Genomic DNA, 18701 nt, shown 5'->3' on the forward strand with positions numbered 1-18701 from the left:
TCAGAAGTGAAACTGTAGACTCAAAGATACAAGTATGATTCATGAAAAAAAAATGAAAGTTTGATGACAAGTTTAACACCTTGGAGACTTAGTGACAAACTCTGAAGGAAACATTAATTGATTCAGCTAGGGAGGCATGTGATAAAGTGTTTGCAAGGATAGAACAATCAGAACTCTCTGGTGGATGCAAGAAGTAAAAAAGGCAATCCAGGAGAAGAACAAAGCACATTAAAAGTTCCTAGCAAATAAATCAGCATGTTCTGAGAAAATGCAATGAAAAATATAAGAAAATGTGAAGAAAAATAAAAGTAGCTAAACAAAAGCCACTGGAAAGACTTTAGGATTAAAAAGAAGATAATTACTATTATCCCAAGACCCCATTGAGTCAAAGACTCATCTAGGAGGTCCTTTTGTCATACCCACAGCTCATCATACCGTGCCTTCATCGTCATCATCTGAACCATGGACTCACTGCCCGTTGGTGTCTGATGCCTCCTTCACCATCTTCTTTCACCTTTCTTTGTCCAGTGTGTCGCAGTTTCTGTAAACCTATTCCATAACAGTCCTTTCTGTCATCTATCCATTCTTTGTATGGTCTATCTCTTCTGTTTACACCATCCATAATACCAAACATGAATGTCTTTATCTTCCAATCCTCGCTCATTCTGCAGATGTCCAAATAATTGCAGCTTCTGTTGTATAATCTTCTGCATTAGATTTACCTTTTGTTATATTTGTGTGGTTCTCTATGTTCTATCTTAAATCCTTGTCGTACTAACTAAGCCTCAAATCTCTAACTTATTTCTCTGGGGCTGCTTCTCTATTCGGAACTCTGACAAAATTTATTTATTTTAGCTGCGCCAGCCAGAGTCCTAGTACAGAAGAATTCTTGTACAAAGAAACTTACCCAGAGTTTAAGTATTACCTAATCTTATTAAAGTATTAAGTGCCTATAGAAACTTCAACATTGCAGTCATGGCCTAAACTTTCTTTAATTTCCCCTTATTCACAGGTTCGAACTTTAGTGAGTAGTAATTTCAATCACATGTTCAGACAAACTCAGACTTACATAGAGAAAACATGTTTATTAATTATCAAAAATTCATACAATAAACATATCAAGGTATGTCATATCAGAATTCTAATTCATTAGCTGAGCTATAAGGAACACATTAATTATCTAAACACTCTAATTTTACACCTATAGATTAAGTAAGCACATATTTATCATGAAATAGTAATTCAGAATTCTAAGTAAAACTTGCTAACAAAGGTCAATTCACATTCAACTAAGTGTTGCATACTTTCAGGCTTTCAGACTACTAGTCCAATATAATTAGATTAACGCGTTACTAAGCACAAAAGTCACTTAAAAGTTCTCTTTCTTCTCAAATCAGAAATTTGTTCTTCTCTCTTTGCCCCAATACTAACCGTTACACGATTAAGAAATTTACTGTACTTTACCAGTGTCCTGAGAGGATATCGCGCTTCTTTTCGTCCGTCCTTTGTTGTCAGATGTCTTTCTGCTTTATTGAGTCGCATCCACGTGAAGATTATGCTGATCGACGCAAATCGCCATTCCTTGCACTTTGCCGTATATACGCTTGTCTACTGGATCGATATCGTCATCTTGGCCGTCCTTTTTGGGGAACTTATTCCGCTGTTTCGCATCGGTAAACTTTTACTGATGGCCCTAGTTAATGTCTGCCGTCAGCTCACGTATAGCATGCCCGACTTCTTCAGCTAGCAACCGGGAAGGAGAATACTTCCAGCGTCGTCGATCGGTCAGCGCTCTGCTCGTCCACACGAGAAAACAGGAACAGAAAAAACGGGGGGGTTCAAACCTGAGTGAACTCGCTTTTTATTCTTCTTTTTAGCGCCCTCTTTTCATAATGGAGGATCTCTCACTGTGCTCTCCTATTCGCCCCTACACGATTGCATCACACGTCTGCTCCTTGAAGAGCACTCATTTCGCCGAACGTGAGTTCAGCGCACCTTTCACGAACGCTTCCGTTGCGCCGTGACGTCATCGTAGGCAGTTAGCTAGCAACCTTTGAACCTTTGTTTGCACTTAGATTTACATTCTTATACAGTATAATTTAGACATCAATAATTTTTACAATATAATTCTATTTTGACATACAATTTTCTCCTCAATTTTCTTTCTAAGGTAATTGTAACAGGTTTTCTTTTATATTTTTCTTAATTAACCAATAGTGCAAGCATTTCTAGCTCAGAATTTTGTTTCTTGTTAAATCTTGAATGAATGACTTTTTTTTGTTGAAAGAGTCCCCTTTCAAGATCTAACACTTTGGTTGTATCTTCAGATAGGGCTCTTCATTAGTGATTTTCTGTACCCATCCTATTCTTAGAATCTTCCTGTAACAAGTTCTTTCAAAATTATTTTTCTTTAGAGCCTGTTTAGCTCAGTGGAAGTAGAAGTGCATGATCAAGTGCTGCACTTGCACTTGACCGTGGAAGTGCACTACATGGCATTCCACACGAATGAAGTCACCGACTACAGGAACATTTTTTAAGCTTTTTTCAACTGGTTCCTAAGTTAGTTGAGTTCTGGCACAGGCAAGTGGGTTTTTTCTCCCATAAACTCAAGAAAATCGATTGGCGAACCCATACTATTTTTTTCAGACATTAAAAATATTGTGTTAGGGACCATGAGATGGCAGCACTTGTTAGCCATCTCTTCGCTGAGTGGTGATTAACTTAGTGATAGTCATGGACCAGCTATCTGATTGGCTGCCAGTAGAGACTGCACTACCCAGTCAGTCTCCAAAAGTTAGATAGGACTAAAACAGCCTCGCCTATTCCCTATACAGGAATAAAAAGCATTAGCTGATTTTTTTTTCTTCTTCATTCCTTATGAAGGAATGAAGAAAAGAGTCAATTGCCAAATATGTCAATTGTTCTACATTTTCTATATCAATTCAATCCACTTGTATCTTTTGTTTCATCTTCTCACCAAATACCAGTCTTTGTTTTTTCCAAGTTCATAACAAGTCCAAATCTCTTCCCTTCCTCATTTAACAGTTTCAATGTCTTTTGCAGTTCTCTTTTGTATTCTTCAATAATAACAATGTAACAAAATAAAAAAAATAACAATACTGTGCCTTAAACACACTCAAATTCTCTCTGCAGACACCACACTCAGGCAAGGCATTCCAATCATTCACAACTCTGCATGAAAAATATCTGATTCTCACACACCCTCCTTATACAGCTTTCAGGGATGACTTCTGGTTCTCCCCTGATCTCCCACTGTTTTCTGTAAAACCACTCCAACAATGATCCTATAACAACCTTCTCTTCTTCCTATCTACTAGACTCTGTAAACTGCATCTTCTCAACCTTTCCTCATATTCAACATTCCAGAGATCAGAAACTACCTTCAATCAGTCACCTCTGCTTTCCAACATCATCTCTTCGTCCTTTTAAAAAGGTGACCAAATCTGTTCGCAGTAGTCCATGTGTAGCCTAATCAAAGCCTTATGCAATGGAAGAAGAATCTCCTTACTTCAACACGTCAGTGTCCTCCGTACCATTCCCAGAATTCTTTGTGTTGTCCTTACAATTTTAGCAATGTATCTCCTAAATTTCAGATCCTTATCCACTATCACCTCCCACCAATCATAAATTGTAAAAGCCTTGTAAAGAGACAAAATGACTTTCTTATCGTTACATGTCAAGGTTCGCTTCAACATTTATCTTTTGAGGTGAGGTGCATTTGCAAATTTTTGCTATGTAACTTTTAAACTTCAAATTCCTATTCACCATTATGCAATGTTTCTTGTAACATAACCCTACACTCCACAGCCACTGGAAATCTCATCATGCCAAAGTGCATTACTTTATACTTACCAACATTGGAATGACAGCCATTTTCATTTGCCCAAATTTCCAGCATATGGAAATTATTCTGTAAGTGCTGGATATCAGTAGTATCCCTGATTGCCCTACCCATCTTTGCATCATCAGCAAACAATTGAACATCTCCTGTTAGACCCTTCCTAATGTCATTAATGTATAGATTGAACAACAATGGTCCAAAGACTGAATTCTCAGGTACACCATTGGTCACTTTTATATTCAAGCATTTCAACAAGAAATGTTCACGTATGAAGATATAATAAAAGTTTTATAGTTACTGCTACACACATAATCACTCTCAATGTAAATATTGTACTTGAATAAGTTTAGAGGCAATGAAGACTTCATACTCTTCTTTACTGTTTTTATCCAAAAAATGAGATGAACTTCAGTTTGTACATGTAATTCATTCATGTACCTAGAGCAATGACTTCATAAGTTCTTTATCTGCTATACTTGAAACAATATTCAAAATTTAAATTCTATACTGAATAAAAATATGTGCTGTCATAACAGATATTTAGAATTAGATATTTAGTAGTATTAGTATCATCATAAATGTAATTTCACATCCATGCTCTAGTTTCTTTTATCTGGTTTTAGATATAAACAGAAATGAAACTGCTGTTTTCCTAAGTCATTACTGCAACAACAACAAAATAAATAAAGTGGGCCTGAATTCCACAGTCATATTCAAATGTACAACCTGTGGACATTGTTTTTTTTTCCTCTCCAACCTACAGGCTGTGGATTTGAATCCCAATGTAGCATGGAGGTTTGTAAATATCTTGACATGATAATTTTCATCACCTGGTGTAAGAATATCACCCACTTATCTGAAGGCCTGAAGTGGCTTGAAAAAATACAATGTATGGTCCCTAAAGGTTATCTATAAAGCTTGGTCACTAACAATACTAAATGTACTTTACGACTGTTGGTGGTTGGGATTGTCATTAAAAAAAAAACATTTTAACATTCCTTCTCAAGACCTGCATAAGCCACTCTAATTCCTTAAGAATTCAGCTCATTATTGGACTAAAACAAAGGACATCATACTTCAAACTATCAACTATGATGGTGAAACAGAGTATTCTAGCTAATTTTCTAAATTGGATTGGATAGTGTTTTGACTAATTTCTCTGTTATTCTGTATACATTTATTCGGTTGGCTCCCTATTATACCATCTGTGCTTATTTGCAAATTTAATCTGCAATCTTCACTAAAAATTATGCCTAAATAGCTGAAATGCTTTATTTGTTCTATGGGTTATTTGTTCAGGATGCAGTTAACATTTCTGCCAATTTTCATTGTCTTTGTCTTTTTATTGTTGATTTTCATATGAAATTTATTATTGTTATGCAATTTAGATAATCCTGGAGACATGCACTGGATGTATTTAAAATTGCAACATCATCTGCATACAGCAAAGAGGTAAGTTTGATGTCACCAATTCTAATATTATGCCACTTTCTTTCATATTGTGATCCATATAAATGATGAATAAGAGCAGAGATAATGTACATCCTTGTCTTACCCCATATTTTATATCAAATCATCTTCCTGTATTTCCTTCAATTCTAACTGCTGACTTACAACTTAAATATAGACTGCATTGCTTTGTATAATGTTCCATTAACCCTCTCTTCATAAAAATTAAAAATTTTTTTTCATCCTAGTATTGAACTAAATAACTGTTAACACCATTATTACTATGTTATTTTACTGTATGTAAACGAAGTAAATGGTACTAAAATATCAACTAAATTTTTATCTGCAATGATAAAATTACAGAACTTCAACATTTTTACTAATAACACTATTGAAACTTAACATAGTTCCAATAATATTATGCAAAAACAAAACGTCATAAATTTTTACTAACTTTAACTGCTGTAATTCTTCATTTGAGACACTCTCTCCTTTGTCACCCTGGGCACGTTCCACTTCTTTCATCAATGCATCTTTCTCTGTTTCTAGCTGAATAAATAATTAAAAAGTAATAAACAATAAATACATTTCTAGCAACAGAAATAAATATATTTCTAGCAAAATATTTTGTTTCAACCTGAAATCATGGGAAATAAGGATAAATCAAAAACATTTTGTCAACGTTTTGATATGTAGTGTTATTAATATAGAATACAAAAATAAAAATTAAAAAAAATAAATACACAGAGATCAGAAAATAAATTGTGTTTTTCATATTTTTTCCTTGATAAATAGTGGCATTTCAAATGTGTTGGGCATCTTTCTTGTGTGCATTTCCATCAAAGAGGATAAAATATATTTTGCAATTTTTATGATCCTAAAATGTCATACTATATAAGATTTACTTGTAGGTAGTCCTATACAGTCAACTCTCACTACAGCAAACTCTGTTATAACTCACTCACTATAACAAACTCCTGCAAAGTTTCCATTAACATTCCAAGCGGACAACACAGTTAGAATGCTATGAGGAAAAAATAAAAATACATAAATAAATCATAATCTACTGCTACAACCAACCATTCCTGTGATCCCTAAGAGTTTGCAATAGTGAGAGCTACCTATATATATAGAGAGAGAAAGAAAACAGATGATACACCAGCTAACAAATTGGCACAGTGAGCAGTTAAAACACAAAAGGATAACAGAGATACAGAAGTCTATCACCTAACAGCTTCAGGTGACAATGACACTTTTGGGACAGCAAAAGAATAATTTTGACTAACTCACTGTTTACAGATTGCATTGTTGATACACACCCATACTGCAATGTTTCTGTGATGCCATCCAAAACAGCCACCTATATTTGCTGCAGTTGGAAGTGATGAAAGATCCAGATCTTTCATCACACTTTTTATACAGGAGGCCAACTGTCAATAAAAATCACTTGATGTGGTGTTATGAAAACCACAAATATTCTTGATTTTATTAGTTTCTTGGAAACCAAAAAGTATGATTCTAGGATGCTAAACAGCCAATGCTCCACAAGAAAAAAAAAAAAAAAATTAAAAAAATATGTATACACATACATACAGTTGATCCTTGAACAACGCGAGAGTTAGAGGCACCAACTCCCATGTTGTTCGAAAATCCACATATAAGGTTTGACTCCTCAAAAACTAGCCATTGGACAGGAAGCTATGATGAAAAAAAAAAAAAAAAAAAAAAAAAAAAAAAAAAAAGGAGAATTAAGCTGTGAGGGAAGCCTATTTGGAACAAAGATTTGGAGACTCTGTTAACAAGGGTTTAATGAAACAATATTGTAAGGGAGATGATGAGAAAGTTTGTATATGTATCTACCTATGTGGGTTGTATACTGAAAAAGCAGATATTTTCTTTTTCCATACTGAACTAGATTTTGGGGTGCTGGCAAGTTGCCAAGAGGAAAGTTCTTCAAAATGCTAGTTATATGGTGTAAATGGGACATTATATTGAGCAATACATTTAAGCTGTAAATCAGTAGTTAGAATTGAAGGAGGTATAGGAAGATGGTTTAATGTTAAACCAGGTGTCAGACAAGGGTACCACTGTTATTCATCTATAAGAATCACATTATGAAGGGAAGTAATATTAAACCTGATATCAAAATTGGATATGTTAATCTAATTTCTTTACTCTGTGCAGATGATGTTATACTTCTAAATAAATGCAAAAGTCTACAGGATTCCCTGATTAAATTGATTAGCTACTGTAATAAATTTGGTATGAAAATTAGCAATTAAAAGATAAAGACAATAAAAATAGTAGGAACATTAAAAACATCAACTGCATCTTAAATGGAGAACTTATAGAAGTAAAACATTGAAGCTATTTTGGAACAGTTTTTAGAGATAGCAAATTAAATATGGAAATAAACAGCAGAATTAGGAAAGCTGGTATTGTAGAAAGAACTGAATAAATTTATATGGAATAAGAGAGAGAGAAATTATTCAAAATGCTAAACTAGCTGTATACAAAACATTGTTCAAACCAATTTTATTTTCATTAGGGGAGAGTTCTGAGAAAGATTAAGGGAGTGAACAGATGGCATCATTGGCAGAATCATATTAAAAAATGAGTATATATAGAAAGATCTTGACATTGTTAATAATCAGGAATGTGTTAGCAGAGCTAATTTCAAATAGTATGGCCACTTAAACAGAATGTGAGAGGGAAGGTTAGCAAAACAAGTGTTCTTTGCCAGGATGGCAGGAAAAAGACCCAGAGAAAGACCAAGATCTATGTGGATTGATACAATGAAAAGTGTCTTAGAAGAGAGAAATATAAGATTTAATAATATTGGAGACTTGACAGATAACTGATTAATGGAAGGAAAATTGTCAATAGACAGTTGATAACTTTTCATGGCAATGTCTGCTGACATATTTTTGTTTGTTGATATCTTTTCATGTAGCATTATCATAATATCCTGTATGCCCCTGACGGTCCATGTCAAGAATTTCATGATGATGATGATAATACTGATGTCATAGTTAGTTTTGATGTCTTGTTTATTTACCCACATCCACCATTCTGACACTTTACTTTCCTCCATGACATGTTTTCTTCTATTACATCACTGATCTCTTCAGTTTTGGCATCATCATTATTTCACACATATATAAACAGATAGGTGGTTCAGCCATATGCTCTTCTCTTTTCTCTCTCTAGGTAATTTCTATATGAGCATTTTAAAAAACATGCTCTTAATACAGCCATTTCTCAGAGCTTCTGTTTGGTTAAGTACATTAATGATGTATTCTTTATTTGGGCACAATGCTCTGATATGTTGCTCTTTCCTCCACCACCTCCATATCTGAAATGAACATTTTTCAGGTTTTTGATGGTTTTTTTAATTTCAAGCATCCCTGATTTCATTTCTGTTGACTGTTTTCTACAACAATGCTGTCACTGCCTGTTTCATTTAGCAATCGTTCCAAGTAATTACTCAAGACAGCTAGAATATCTTTATCTTCAGTTTTCATGTTACCTTTCATGATCATCATCAATTTCCTGATATGTATCCCTAAAGAGTGTTTATTGACTGGAATTGTGGGCATGGGAAAATGGGTGTCAGTTCAATGTCAGTAATGTTAGGCTACTATTGCAGCACTACATGATTAAGTTTACATTATTACTAGTCTCTTATCAACAATTTTCCTCCAAACTAGCTTATTATTTGTCAGAACTCCAATATTGTTTTATCTGTTCTAGCTTTTCATTCTCTTAAAGTACTCCTGACAGAATCAATCGACCTAGATCTTGGTCTTACTCTAGGCTATCTTGCATCAAACACCTGTTTTGCTAACCTTTCCAGCATGTACAGATGGCATCAATGTCAGAATCATATTTTTAATATGATTCTGACATTGATGCCATCTGTACATGCCCCTAATTTTTCTAAGAACTTCCGTATCTATGGTCTCTAATCTTTGATCAAGTGTTTCTATTGATTTGAACACTGTCTGGTATACTGCTAGTTAGTATTTTGGCTAATTTCTATATTATTATTCCATATCAATTTATTCAACTGGCTCCACACCAGCTTTGCTTATTCTGTTGTCTATTTCCGGATTAAACTTGCCATCTTCACTAAAAACGGTGCCTAAATAGCTGAGATATTTTACTTCTTCTAGTAGTTCTCCATTCAGAATGCAGTTTCCTATGTTCCTGCTTTTTTTTTTCCATAGTTTTTAGTCTTTTTATTGCTGATTTTCATGCTGAATTTGTTACAGCTGTTATTCAATTTCATTAGAGAATCCTGAAGATTTGCACTGGATGTATTCAGGTTTACATCATCACAAAGCAAACAGCTAAGTTTGATAACTGTGATTCTAATATCAGGTTTGATGCCACTTTCTTTCATAACATGATCATATAAATGATGAATAAGAGTGGAGATAATGAGCGATCTTGTTTTACCTCATATTTTACATCAAACGATCTTCCTGTATTTCCTTCAATCTAACTGCTGACTTAAATACAGAATATAAAATTGCACCGAATAATGTTCCATTTACTAAACTCAGGAGTGGTGGTGATGATTTTGGAAAAGTTGGTTAGGGCTCGCATTCAGAAATGGGTTGACAGTGAATCTCTGCTTTGCAATGAACAACATGGGTTTACTAATGGAAGGTCATGTTTTAGCAACTTGCTCACATTCTATAAAAATATTACTATTGAACTAGACAAGGGGAAAAGGGGAATGGATACACCATGATACCTATGGATTTTGCTAAGGAGGCTTTTGACAGAATACAGCATGGCAGACTGCTGCATAAATTGGAGAAAATGGGTCTAAGTTATAGAATATTAGCATGGATAGGAGAATGGCTGACTGATAGATATCAAAAGTAGTATACAGGGAATGTGAGTCTGCAAGATTTAAGGTAACTAGTGGTGGGATCAGTGCTTGGTCCACTGTTATTCAATCTGTACATTAATGATATTGGGAAGGATTTGACAAGCGATATACAACTATTTGCTGATGATGATGCAAAGATAGGTAGGGTAATCAGGAATGCTGCTGATATGCAGTACTTGCAGAATGATATGAATATACTGGAATTGTGGGCATGGGAAAATGGGTGTCAGTTCAATGTCAGCAAATGTAGTCAATCACTTTGGCGTGATTAGATATCCAATGTTGTATTATATTGGTGGGATTAGGCTAGAAGAAACTGATGAGGCTAGGGATCCTGGGGTATTAATAGATAGGAAGTTGAAGTTCAGGGGTCATGTGGCAAATATTGCAAATACAACTCAAAAGATAATTGCAATGCTGTAACAAACGTTCTCATGTAAAGATAAGCATGTTATTTTGCCTCTTTACAAGGCCTTGATAAGACCTTGCTTGGACTATTGTGCACAGGTCTGGTTTCCTGGTTTCCATTGTGATTCTTATATATTGCAGAGAGTACAAATCCTGATATCAAAAATGATATCAGGATTGTGGAATACGGAGTATGAAGACAAATTGAGAATTTGTAGACTGCAGACACTAGCAGACAGGAGAAAGACGATAGATATGATTGAGACTTACAAACTTCTTAAAGGGTCATACAAGATTTCAATTGATGAAATTTTTCAATTTATTGGGGAAAGGATGAGAGCATCCTTGGAAGTTCAGAATGAAGGCCACTAAGAAGGGGGCGAGGACTTGATTTTTTTCTCACAGGGTAGTGCGTGATTGGAATGGATTGCCATTGGATGTTGTGAGTGCAAGCAGTGTGAATGAATTCAAGAATAAATATGATAGCTGGTGTGTGTAATGTGTGGCCTCCCTTGATGAGTCTCTGACTCCTTGGAGGTCTCTTAATAATAATAATTTTATTGTTTTGAAAAGCTTTTCCCTGGGCACCTTCTTCTATGGCTTTTTCAGATACACAAAATGTAAGTACAGATTCTTGTCATATTCCCATGATTTCTCAACTATCTGTCATGTAAAAAGTGAAAATCTGAGCCTGACAACCTCTCTTTTGCTTGAATCTAGCTTGTTCTTCTCCAAGTTTCTCAGCCTCTTTTCAAGTATGCTTGCATAAATCTTACTTGGAACTTTAGTAGAAAAATTCTCATATTCAGCTTTATTTCCTTTTTTATGGATGTGAACTGTAACAATAATCAAATCATATGGAATTCTGATCAGGTCCTCCGAATCATTGCAGTGTAGCCAATGTAAAATTTTATATCTCCATATTTGATCATTTCTGGTCAAATATCATCTACTCCAGCTGCCTTATCACATTTCAAGTTTTTGATGCCGTTTTCTACCTCAAGTATTGATATGCACTCCTATTTGCACTTCTCTTGAAAATTTTCTACTATGGTTCTGTCACCATTTGCTTTTTAACAGTCTTAAAGTAATTACCCCAGACATCCAGGATATCCTTATCTTCAGTTTTCATGTTCACCTTTATCATCTTCAATTCCATTTATAGTACTCTTTACTCCATTTATAAGCTTTTTCAAATAGCCTCCAAAATATTTCTCACTTCCTCATATTTATCTTCTATATTCTTACCACATTCTTCCCATGATTTTTCTTTAGTTTTACATACAGCTTAACTCTCTTACATTTTTCTCTATATTCTTTTAGGGCATCTGCTAACTTATTTGCTAAGAACTTTTGCTTACCAATTATATATTTGGTTTAATCCTTTATCCAAGTGTAAGCAAACAAAGTTTGCGCCTAAAGTATTTTCAGGACTGGAGCAACTCTTGTATAAGTTCTCATCACTTGCCTTAGTATCCCATAATGCAAAGCACATATCCATGTGGACATGTATAATGCTATGCATTAAGGGAAAGGCCATTACCTAGACCAGTTTCGACCTTTATTGAGGTCTCATCAATGGGAGCCAGACCCAGAGGTGGTGATACTAAGGTGGAAGTAATGGAGAAGTTATATTTCCATATGCCAGTGGCCAAAAGGTGTCACACCTTATTATTAAAATTCTCTGGATTAGAGATGTGTTGATGGAAGTTTTTTTCACTTGGCTATGCTACCAATTTATATATTTGGTTTAATTCTTTATCCAAGTGTAAGCAAACAAAGTTTGCACCTGAAGTATTTTCAGGACTGGGGAAACTCATGGCAAATGTGGTATAAGTTCTCATCATATATCCAAGTCTATGCACCAACAATAAGTCATATTGATGAAGAATTGAAGCCTTTTATCATGATGTATCCCAACTACAATAAAGGAAAACATTGTTTCAGAATTGTAATGCGATACTCTAATGCTAAAAATGGTAAACAGCATTCAGATGAAAGCTCAATGGGAAATTTTGGACATGGCATGAGAGACGACAGAGGAGCAAGGTTAATAGAATTTGCAGAAAAAGAAAACCTGTATATCATGAATTCCTTTTTCAAGAAAAAAACACATAGAAAGTGGACATGGAAAAGTCCAAATGGAAAAACTAGTGAAATTGACTTTATCCTCAGCAATAAGAAAAAATCTTTGAAGACTGCTCTGTTATAAATACCTTCAACATTGGAAGTGACCATTGTATGGTACACAGTAAAATCCAAATAAACTGCCAAAAAAGAAAGAAGAAAATGTTTCTAAAAATCAAAGCAAAACATAGATGTACACAAATTCAACATTAAAAAAGATATATTCCAACATGAACACATGAACTAAACAATAAATTTAAACATCTTATTATAGATGGCAATACTGATCTTGTTCCAAGCATTAAATATTGTTGTATCTGAACCTTGAAGTTTTAAATTCAACTCGCTTATGTAAGAAAATATGTCACTGAGATATGCCAGTCTTGCTACCCATTTCTTATCCTGGAAATAATGGGACAGGTCACTTTTGTTATCAATTAGAAACAGCTCAACTTCCTTTCAGAGTTCATATAACCTCTTGAGAACTTTACCACATGACAGCCAACAAACTTCCGAATGGAAAAGAAGATTTTGATGATCAGAGCCCATTTCATCGCACATCCAGATGCTTTTAAGTCTTGTATTTAAAACACTGTGTTTTATATAATTAATAATTTTAACAGATTGAGACAGGACTTCATTAAGCTCAGGTGCAATTTCTCTGGAGGCCAGGTTTTGCCTATGGATGTAGCAATGCGTTGACAATAAGTTATTGCCTGCCATATCCTTAATTTCAGTGACTAAACCTGAATTTCTACTTGTAAGACAGGCAGCACCATCAATACAAACTCCAATGCAATTTTTCCATTTGAAACCTTTCTCTCTTCAATGAAACCATTTAAAACTGAAAATTTCAGTGCTGGTAATGTGCGTAGGTAATTCATAAAAACTTAAGTCTTCCTTCATGTCACTAGCATCATGATTAATATATCGTATATACACAAGTAAAATGTTGTTCTGAATATCTGTAGATTCATCCAGTTGTAATGCAAATGATTTAGATTTTTTAATTTTTTCAATGAGTTATGTTTTTGTATCTTCTGCCATATCAGATATCTGTCTTTCAACTGTATCATTTGACAATGGGATGTCTTTCATTTTACTTGCCAGAGACTGGCCTAATACTCCATTACAAGGCAATCAAAGAAGGATTACGAGGGTTGTTTGAAAAGTTTGATAAATTTCCAATAGATGCCGACAAAATTCATTCAAGATTTTAGCCACGTGCAAAGCGTAGTTCTCATTTGGCAAACATTTAAAATGACTGTGTTCGCATTTTTAATAAAAATGAGAAAAACGAGTTTTTTGCAGTGATGAAACACTTTTATTTGAAGAAGTAGACAGCCATGCAGATGAAAACCGAGTTAGATGCAGTTCATGGGGACTCTGCACCAGTATTAAAGACTATTTATTTTTGGATGAGTTTAAACGTGGCTGTAAGTCATGAGTGCACTCCAGATGCCCGACTGAGGTTACTACGAAGCAAATGATTGACAAATCCATGGTATCGTTATGGAAGACAACTGAGTGAAAGTGCGTGAGATTTCTGAGATTGTAGGCATTTTGACTGAATGGGTATATAATATCCTGCATGAAAAAGCTGTATGCATAATGGGTGCCATGATTGTTGACTGTCAATCGAAAAGGCATGTGAAAAGACATTACAACGCAGTGTTTGGCGATGTTTAATCGCAATTCGCAAGATTTTTTGCATCGATTTGTGACTGTAAATGAAACTTAGATCTATCCACTACACACCTGAGTCCAAACAGCACTCTAAACAGTTGACAATGCCCGGTGAGAGAGCAACGAAAAACGCAAAGACCGTTTTGTCCGCTGAGAAGGTGATGGCCACTGTTTTTTTTGGGATTCCCGAGGAATTATCATGATAGACTATTTGGAAAAGGGTAAGACAATAACAGGAGTCTATTATGCGTCATTGTTTGGACCATTTAAAAGAAGAACTGAAGAAAAAACGGCCAAGATTTCCACACAAAAAAATGCTCTTTCATCAAGACAATGCACCATTCCACACATCGGCCTTTGCAATGGCAAAATTGCATGAATTGAGATTCTAATCAGTTCCACATATTCTCCGGAATTCCGGAGAATCCACCGTATTCTCCGGAATTGGTCCCATGTGATTTCTGGTTCCCAAACTTAAAAATTTGCCTCAGTGGAAAAAATTTTTCTTTGAACAAGGATGTCATCAAGGCTGCCAATGACTATTTTGCACAAGTTGACAAATCCTACTTTTTAGATGGGATGAAAAAATTGGAAACTCACTGGACCAAATGTGTAGACCTTGATGGAGACTATGCTGAGAAATAAAGGTGATTTTTTCTGAAAAAATGTGTTTAAGTTATTTTTTTACCAAACTTTTCAAACAATCCTTGTGCTGAGTTCTTTGCCAATGGAATACGGTTTTTTATATTTACCTATCTGTAATGATATTAAATAGGATGAAGGATGCTGTCAGAAGTGAAATGTCAGTGGTTGATACTTGGGAAATAATTTTCTTTTCTATTTTAAGTGCATCTCTTTTACACACAAAGAATTCAATGGGTTTGTTGACTAGATCAAATGTTTTGTGTTGAGATGTTAAGTAAGTCGTCATGGGCTTCATTTCCCAGAACAGTAGCACAAATGACACACTGAGGTCGTGTCAATTGGTCAGTGTAAGGGCACTGTATGAAACTAAATTTTATATAGCTGTCCATGTACTTATGAGTGAATGCAGACTTTTTTCTTCTGTGTGCTGGTAGTTTTCCCCTCCTTTGTACATCCTGGAGATCACTCTATAGGTTTGAGGTGGATGATTCACTATTTGTTGCATCACAAACACCTTCAATACAAGATTTTTTAACACCAAAATTAAACAGTCCCTTATCTCTTATTCATATTAAAATTTAAATCTGTAAGACTGATTGTCACTGACATTTGCAACACAGATGTTATTTCGTTCAGTTTTGAGAACAGAGGATACACCGCCTATTGTTGTAATTGGCTTACAGGCATTTTTTATGGCTGGTCATAAAGAGCAGTATACCCCCTTTCTTGAATGCTGAAAGATTTCGATGTCTAAAAATTCCTGATAATTCATGAATACTTCCATGTTTAAAAATATGCGGCTTGGTCACTAGCATTTGCTACACAGATGTCATTTAGGCATTCTGGGTCTGAGCTTTTTGACACATTCAGGAATATTATTCTCGTCAGAATATTTCCACTATAAAATATTTATTCATGGAAAATGCTTAGAAAACTAAAATCACAAATTCCAGGAGAATTTCTCTTGGCCGGTATAAAATTGATGCCAGGGACCAGTACCGGGCCGTGCCTGCTGGTTCAGAAACAGTGCTCTAATCAACTTGCTGTGGATTTGAATCGCACTGTAGGTATGCATGTTTTGTAAATATCTTTAGGTGGTAAATGAATTTCATCACCTAGTATAAGAACACAATTGTGCTTACTGAAGTAATTAAAAAAGTTCAAGGATTAATCTGTAGGGTTTTTGAATTATCTGACTCTTGCTCATCCACGGTGCTAAATAAGTAACTTAAATCATTCACATCTATTTCATATCGTATTGTTATATAAAAGTAAATACACAGAAATACACCTAATTTATTAAGTTCCAAATTGCTTGATAATGTTTGTTATTATCTAAAGAGGTTTGTAATTGCTTGTTATATTAAAAATATTCTATCAATATTAAACAAAAAATTCAGCTTTATAGTAACCCAGCCAAGGTGGAGGAGTCAAGAAAGGACACCGTCGAAACCTTGCCAGTCCCACGCCAAGAGAAATGGGGAGGGTTAGTGAGAGGCCAACCACCCTCCTATAAAAAGACTCTGGTTACGAAACAAGTACCACAGAAGCCATGGAACTCGGATGCTTTGTGACGAGTTCCATGGCTTCTGTGGGACCTGGAATATGTGCAGTTTGGGACCTGGAATATATGCAGTTTGATGAAAGAAGGTGCTTTTTTTAATGTGAAGAATGTCTTATGACAGTATAAAATTGGAATTTGTGCTCTACAAGAGGTGCGGTGGCTGGGCCATGGCTCGACCCGTAATCAGGGGTATATGCTATTCTACAGTGGTGATGACAGAGGACGAAGAGTCCTCGGAACTGTGTTTATAGTTAGTGATAATTTTCTGTGTAATATTTTAGATTTTAAACCTGTGAACAATCGGCTGTGCACTATTAGAGTTAAGGGACGTTTTCCAAAATGTGCCTATTGTGAACGGTACTGAGCCTACAGAAGAGAGCGCGGAGGAAGCCAAAGATTGTTTCTACGAAGTGCTTGAGCATACCTGTGTTAATCTAGTGTCTTATGACGTCAAGCTAGTGGTGGGAGATTTCAATGCGAAACTGGGGAGAGAGCGTGTGTGGCATCCTTTCGTGAAAAGTGAGAGTTTACACGAGGAGTGCAACGATAATGGGACCCGACTTGTGAGTTTCGCCTCAGCCATGGGATGATTTGCAAAGAGTACTATGTTTGCGCACAAAGACGTCCACAAGCAGACCTGGAGATTGCCAGATGGTAGAACAGCTAACCAAATAGACCATGTACCAGAGTATTGGCATCACCACAGGTCCATCTCGGATGTGAGGAAGTTTTAGAGGAGCAGACGGAGATAGCGACCACTACCTGGTAGCTTACGATTTTAGGCACAGAATTGCAGTCCAGAAGCCTTCGCATCCTACTACATGTGACCTGTATGGGACCTGGACAAGTTGAAAACAGCGGAAGGCAGATGAGCTTTCCAGTTAGAGCTGCAGAACCGCTTTGAAGAGCTACAGGAGGAGGGTGATCCGGATAGGATGTGGGACACCATCAAAAATGCGGTCACATCTGCTGTCTCAAGGACTGTAAGAAAGAGAAAGAGAAGAGGAAAGGCATGGTTTAACAGAGAGTGTGAAGAAGCTGTAGCGAAACGAAGGGAAGCGCTACTGAACTACTTGGCAGACAGCAGGAAGAAGGTTGCATATGAGAGGGTGAGAAGAGTGGTGAATATATATCTACGTAGGGAAAAGCGGAAATATCTTAATGAGAAGGTGGCCAGCATAGAGAGTAATAGGGTGGCGAATAATGGGCGGGAAATGTACCGGACGATCAAAGCCATGCGAGGTGCCCAGGCACAAGTGGCAACCATAAGAGATGAGAGTGGAAATCTTCTAACAAACTCAAAAGAAGCTCTCGCTCAGTGGTGTAGATATTTTGAGAACTTGCTGAACGTCAATACCGGAGAACCATATATTGAAGAGCCGACGTTTAGTTAGATTACTTGTGCTGTCCGTATGCTGAACAATAATAAGGTTCCAGGAGTGGACTGCATCCAGCAGAGGTTCTGAAGAATGGCGGGATGTCCTGCTGGAGCAGCAGCACCGGCTCATCTTGCTGCTATGGCGGGAGGAGCATCTACCAGATGAGTGGAAGAAGGCGCTGATCACCCCTGATAAGAAAGGAGATAAGTTTCAATGTGCAACTATAGGGGCATCTCACTGCTGACGACTGACTACAAGGTGCTGTCTAATATCATGCTAATACACCTCACACCATATGCAGAAGAGTGCCTTGGTGATTACCAGACGGATTTTAGAAGGAACCATTCTACAATAGACCAACTCTTCACACTGCGCCAAGTTTTTGAAATGTGCTGGGAATATAATCGGGAAGTCCAGAATATTTTCATAGACTTTTCTAAAGCCTATGACTCAATTATATGCCCAAAAATGTGGCAGGTGTTAGAAGAGCTGGGAATTCTCCGAAAACTCTGAAAAATGGTGTGGTGCGTGTAGCTGGTTCAAGAACAAGAGTGAAAGCAGAAGGTGAATTGTCGGACCCGTTTCAAGTACAGACTGGTGTGAAGCAAGGTGATGGGCTTTCTCTGATTATCTTCAATCTAGTGCTGGAAAAAGTAATTAGAAACATACAACAAGTGG

At 36.0% G+C, this 18701-nt stretch overlaps 1 protein-coding gene across 1 annotated transcript in view; it reads right to left on the minus strand.

Annotated features, from left to right (window-relative positions):
* Positions 1 to 18701, minus strand: part of LOC150107931 (mitotic spindle assembly checkpoint protein MAD1-like) — a 166712-nt gene that overhangs the window by 27666 nt on the left and 120345 nt on the right. Inside the window, exon 12 of the mRNA XM_090415454.1 lies at positions 5766 to 5860. Coding sequence (XP_090271580.1) covers positions 5766 to 5860 — 95 coding nt within the window. The remainder of the gene's footprint in view (positions 1 to 5765; positions 5861 to 18701) is intronic.

Source organism: Typopeltis vanoorti, chromosome 3, assembly GCF_054136105.1.
Source record: "Typopeltis vanoorti isolate ZY-2024b chromosome 3, IOZ_Tvanoo_1.0, whole genome shotgun sequence".
Taxonomy (NCBI): Eukaryota; Metazoa; Arthropoda; class Arachnida; order Uropygi; family Thelyphonidae; genus Typopeltis; species Typopeltis vanoorti.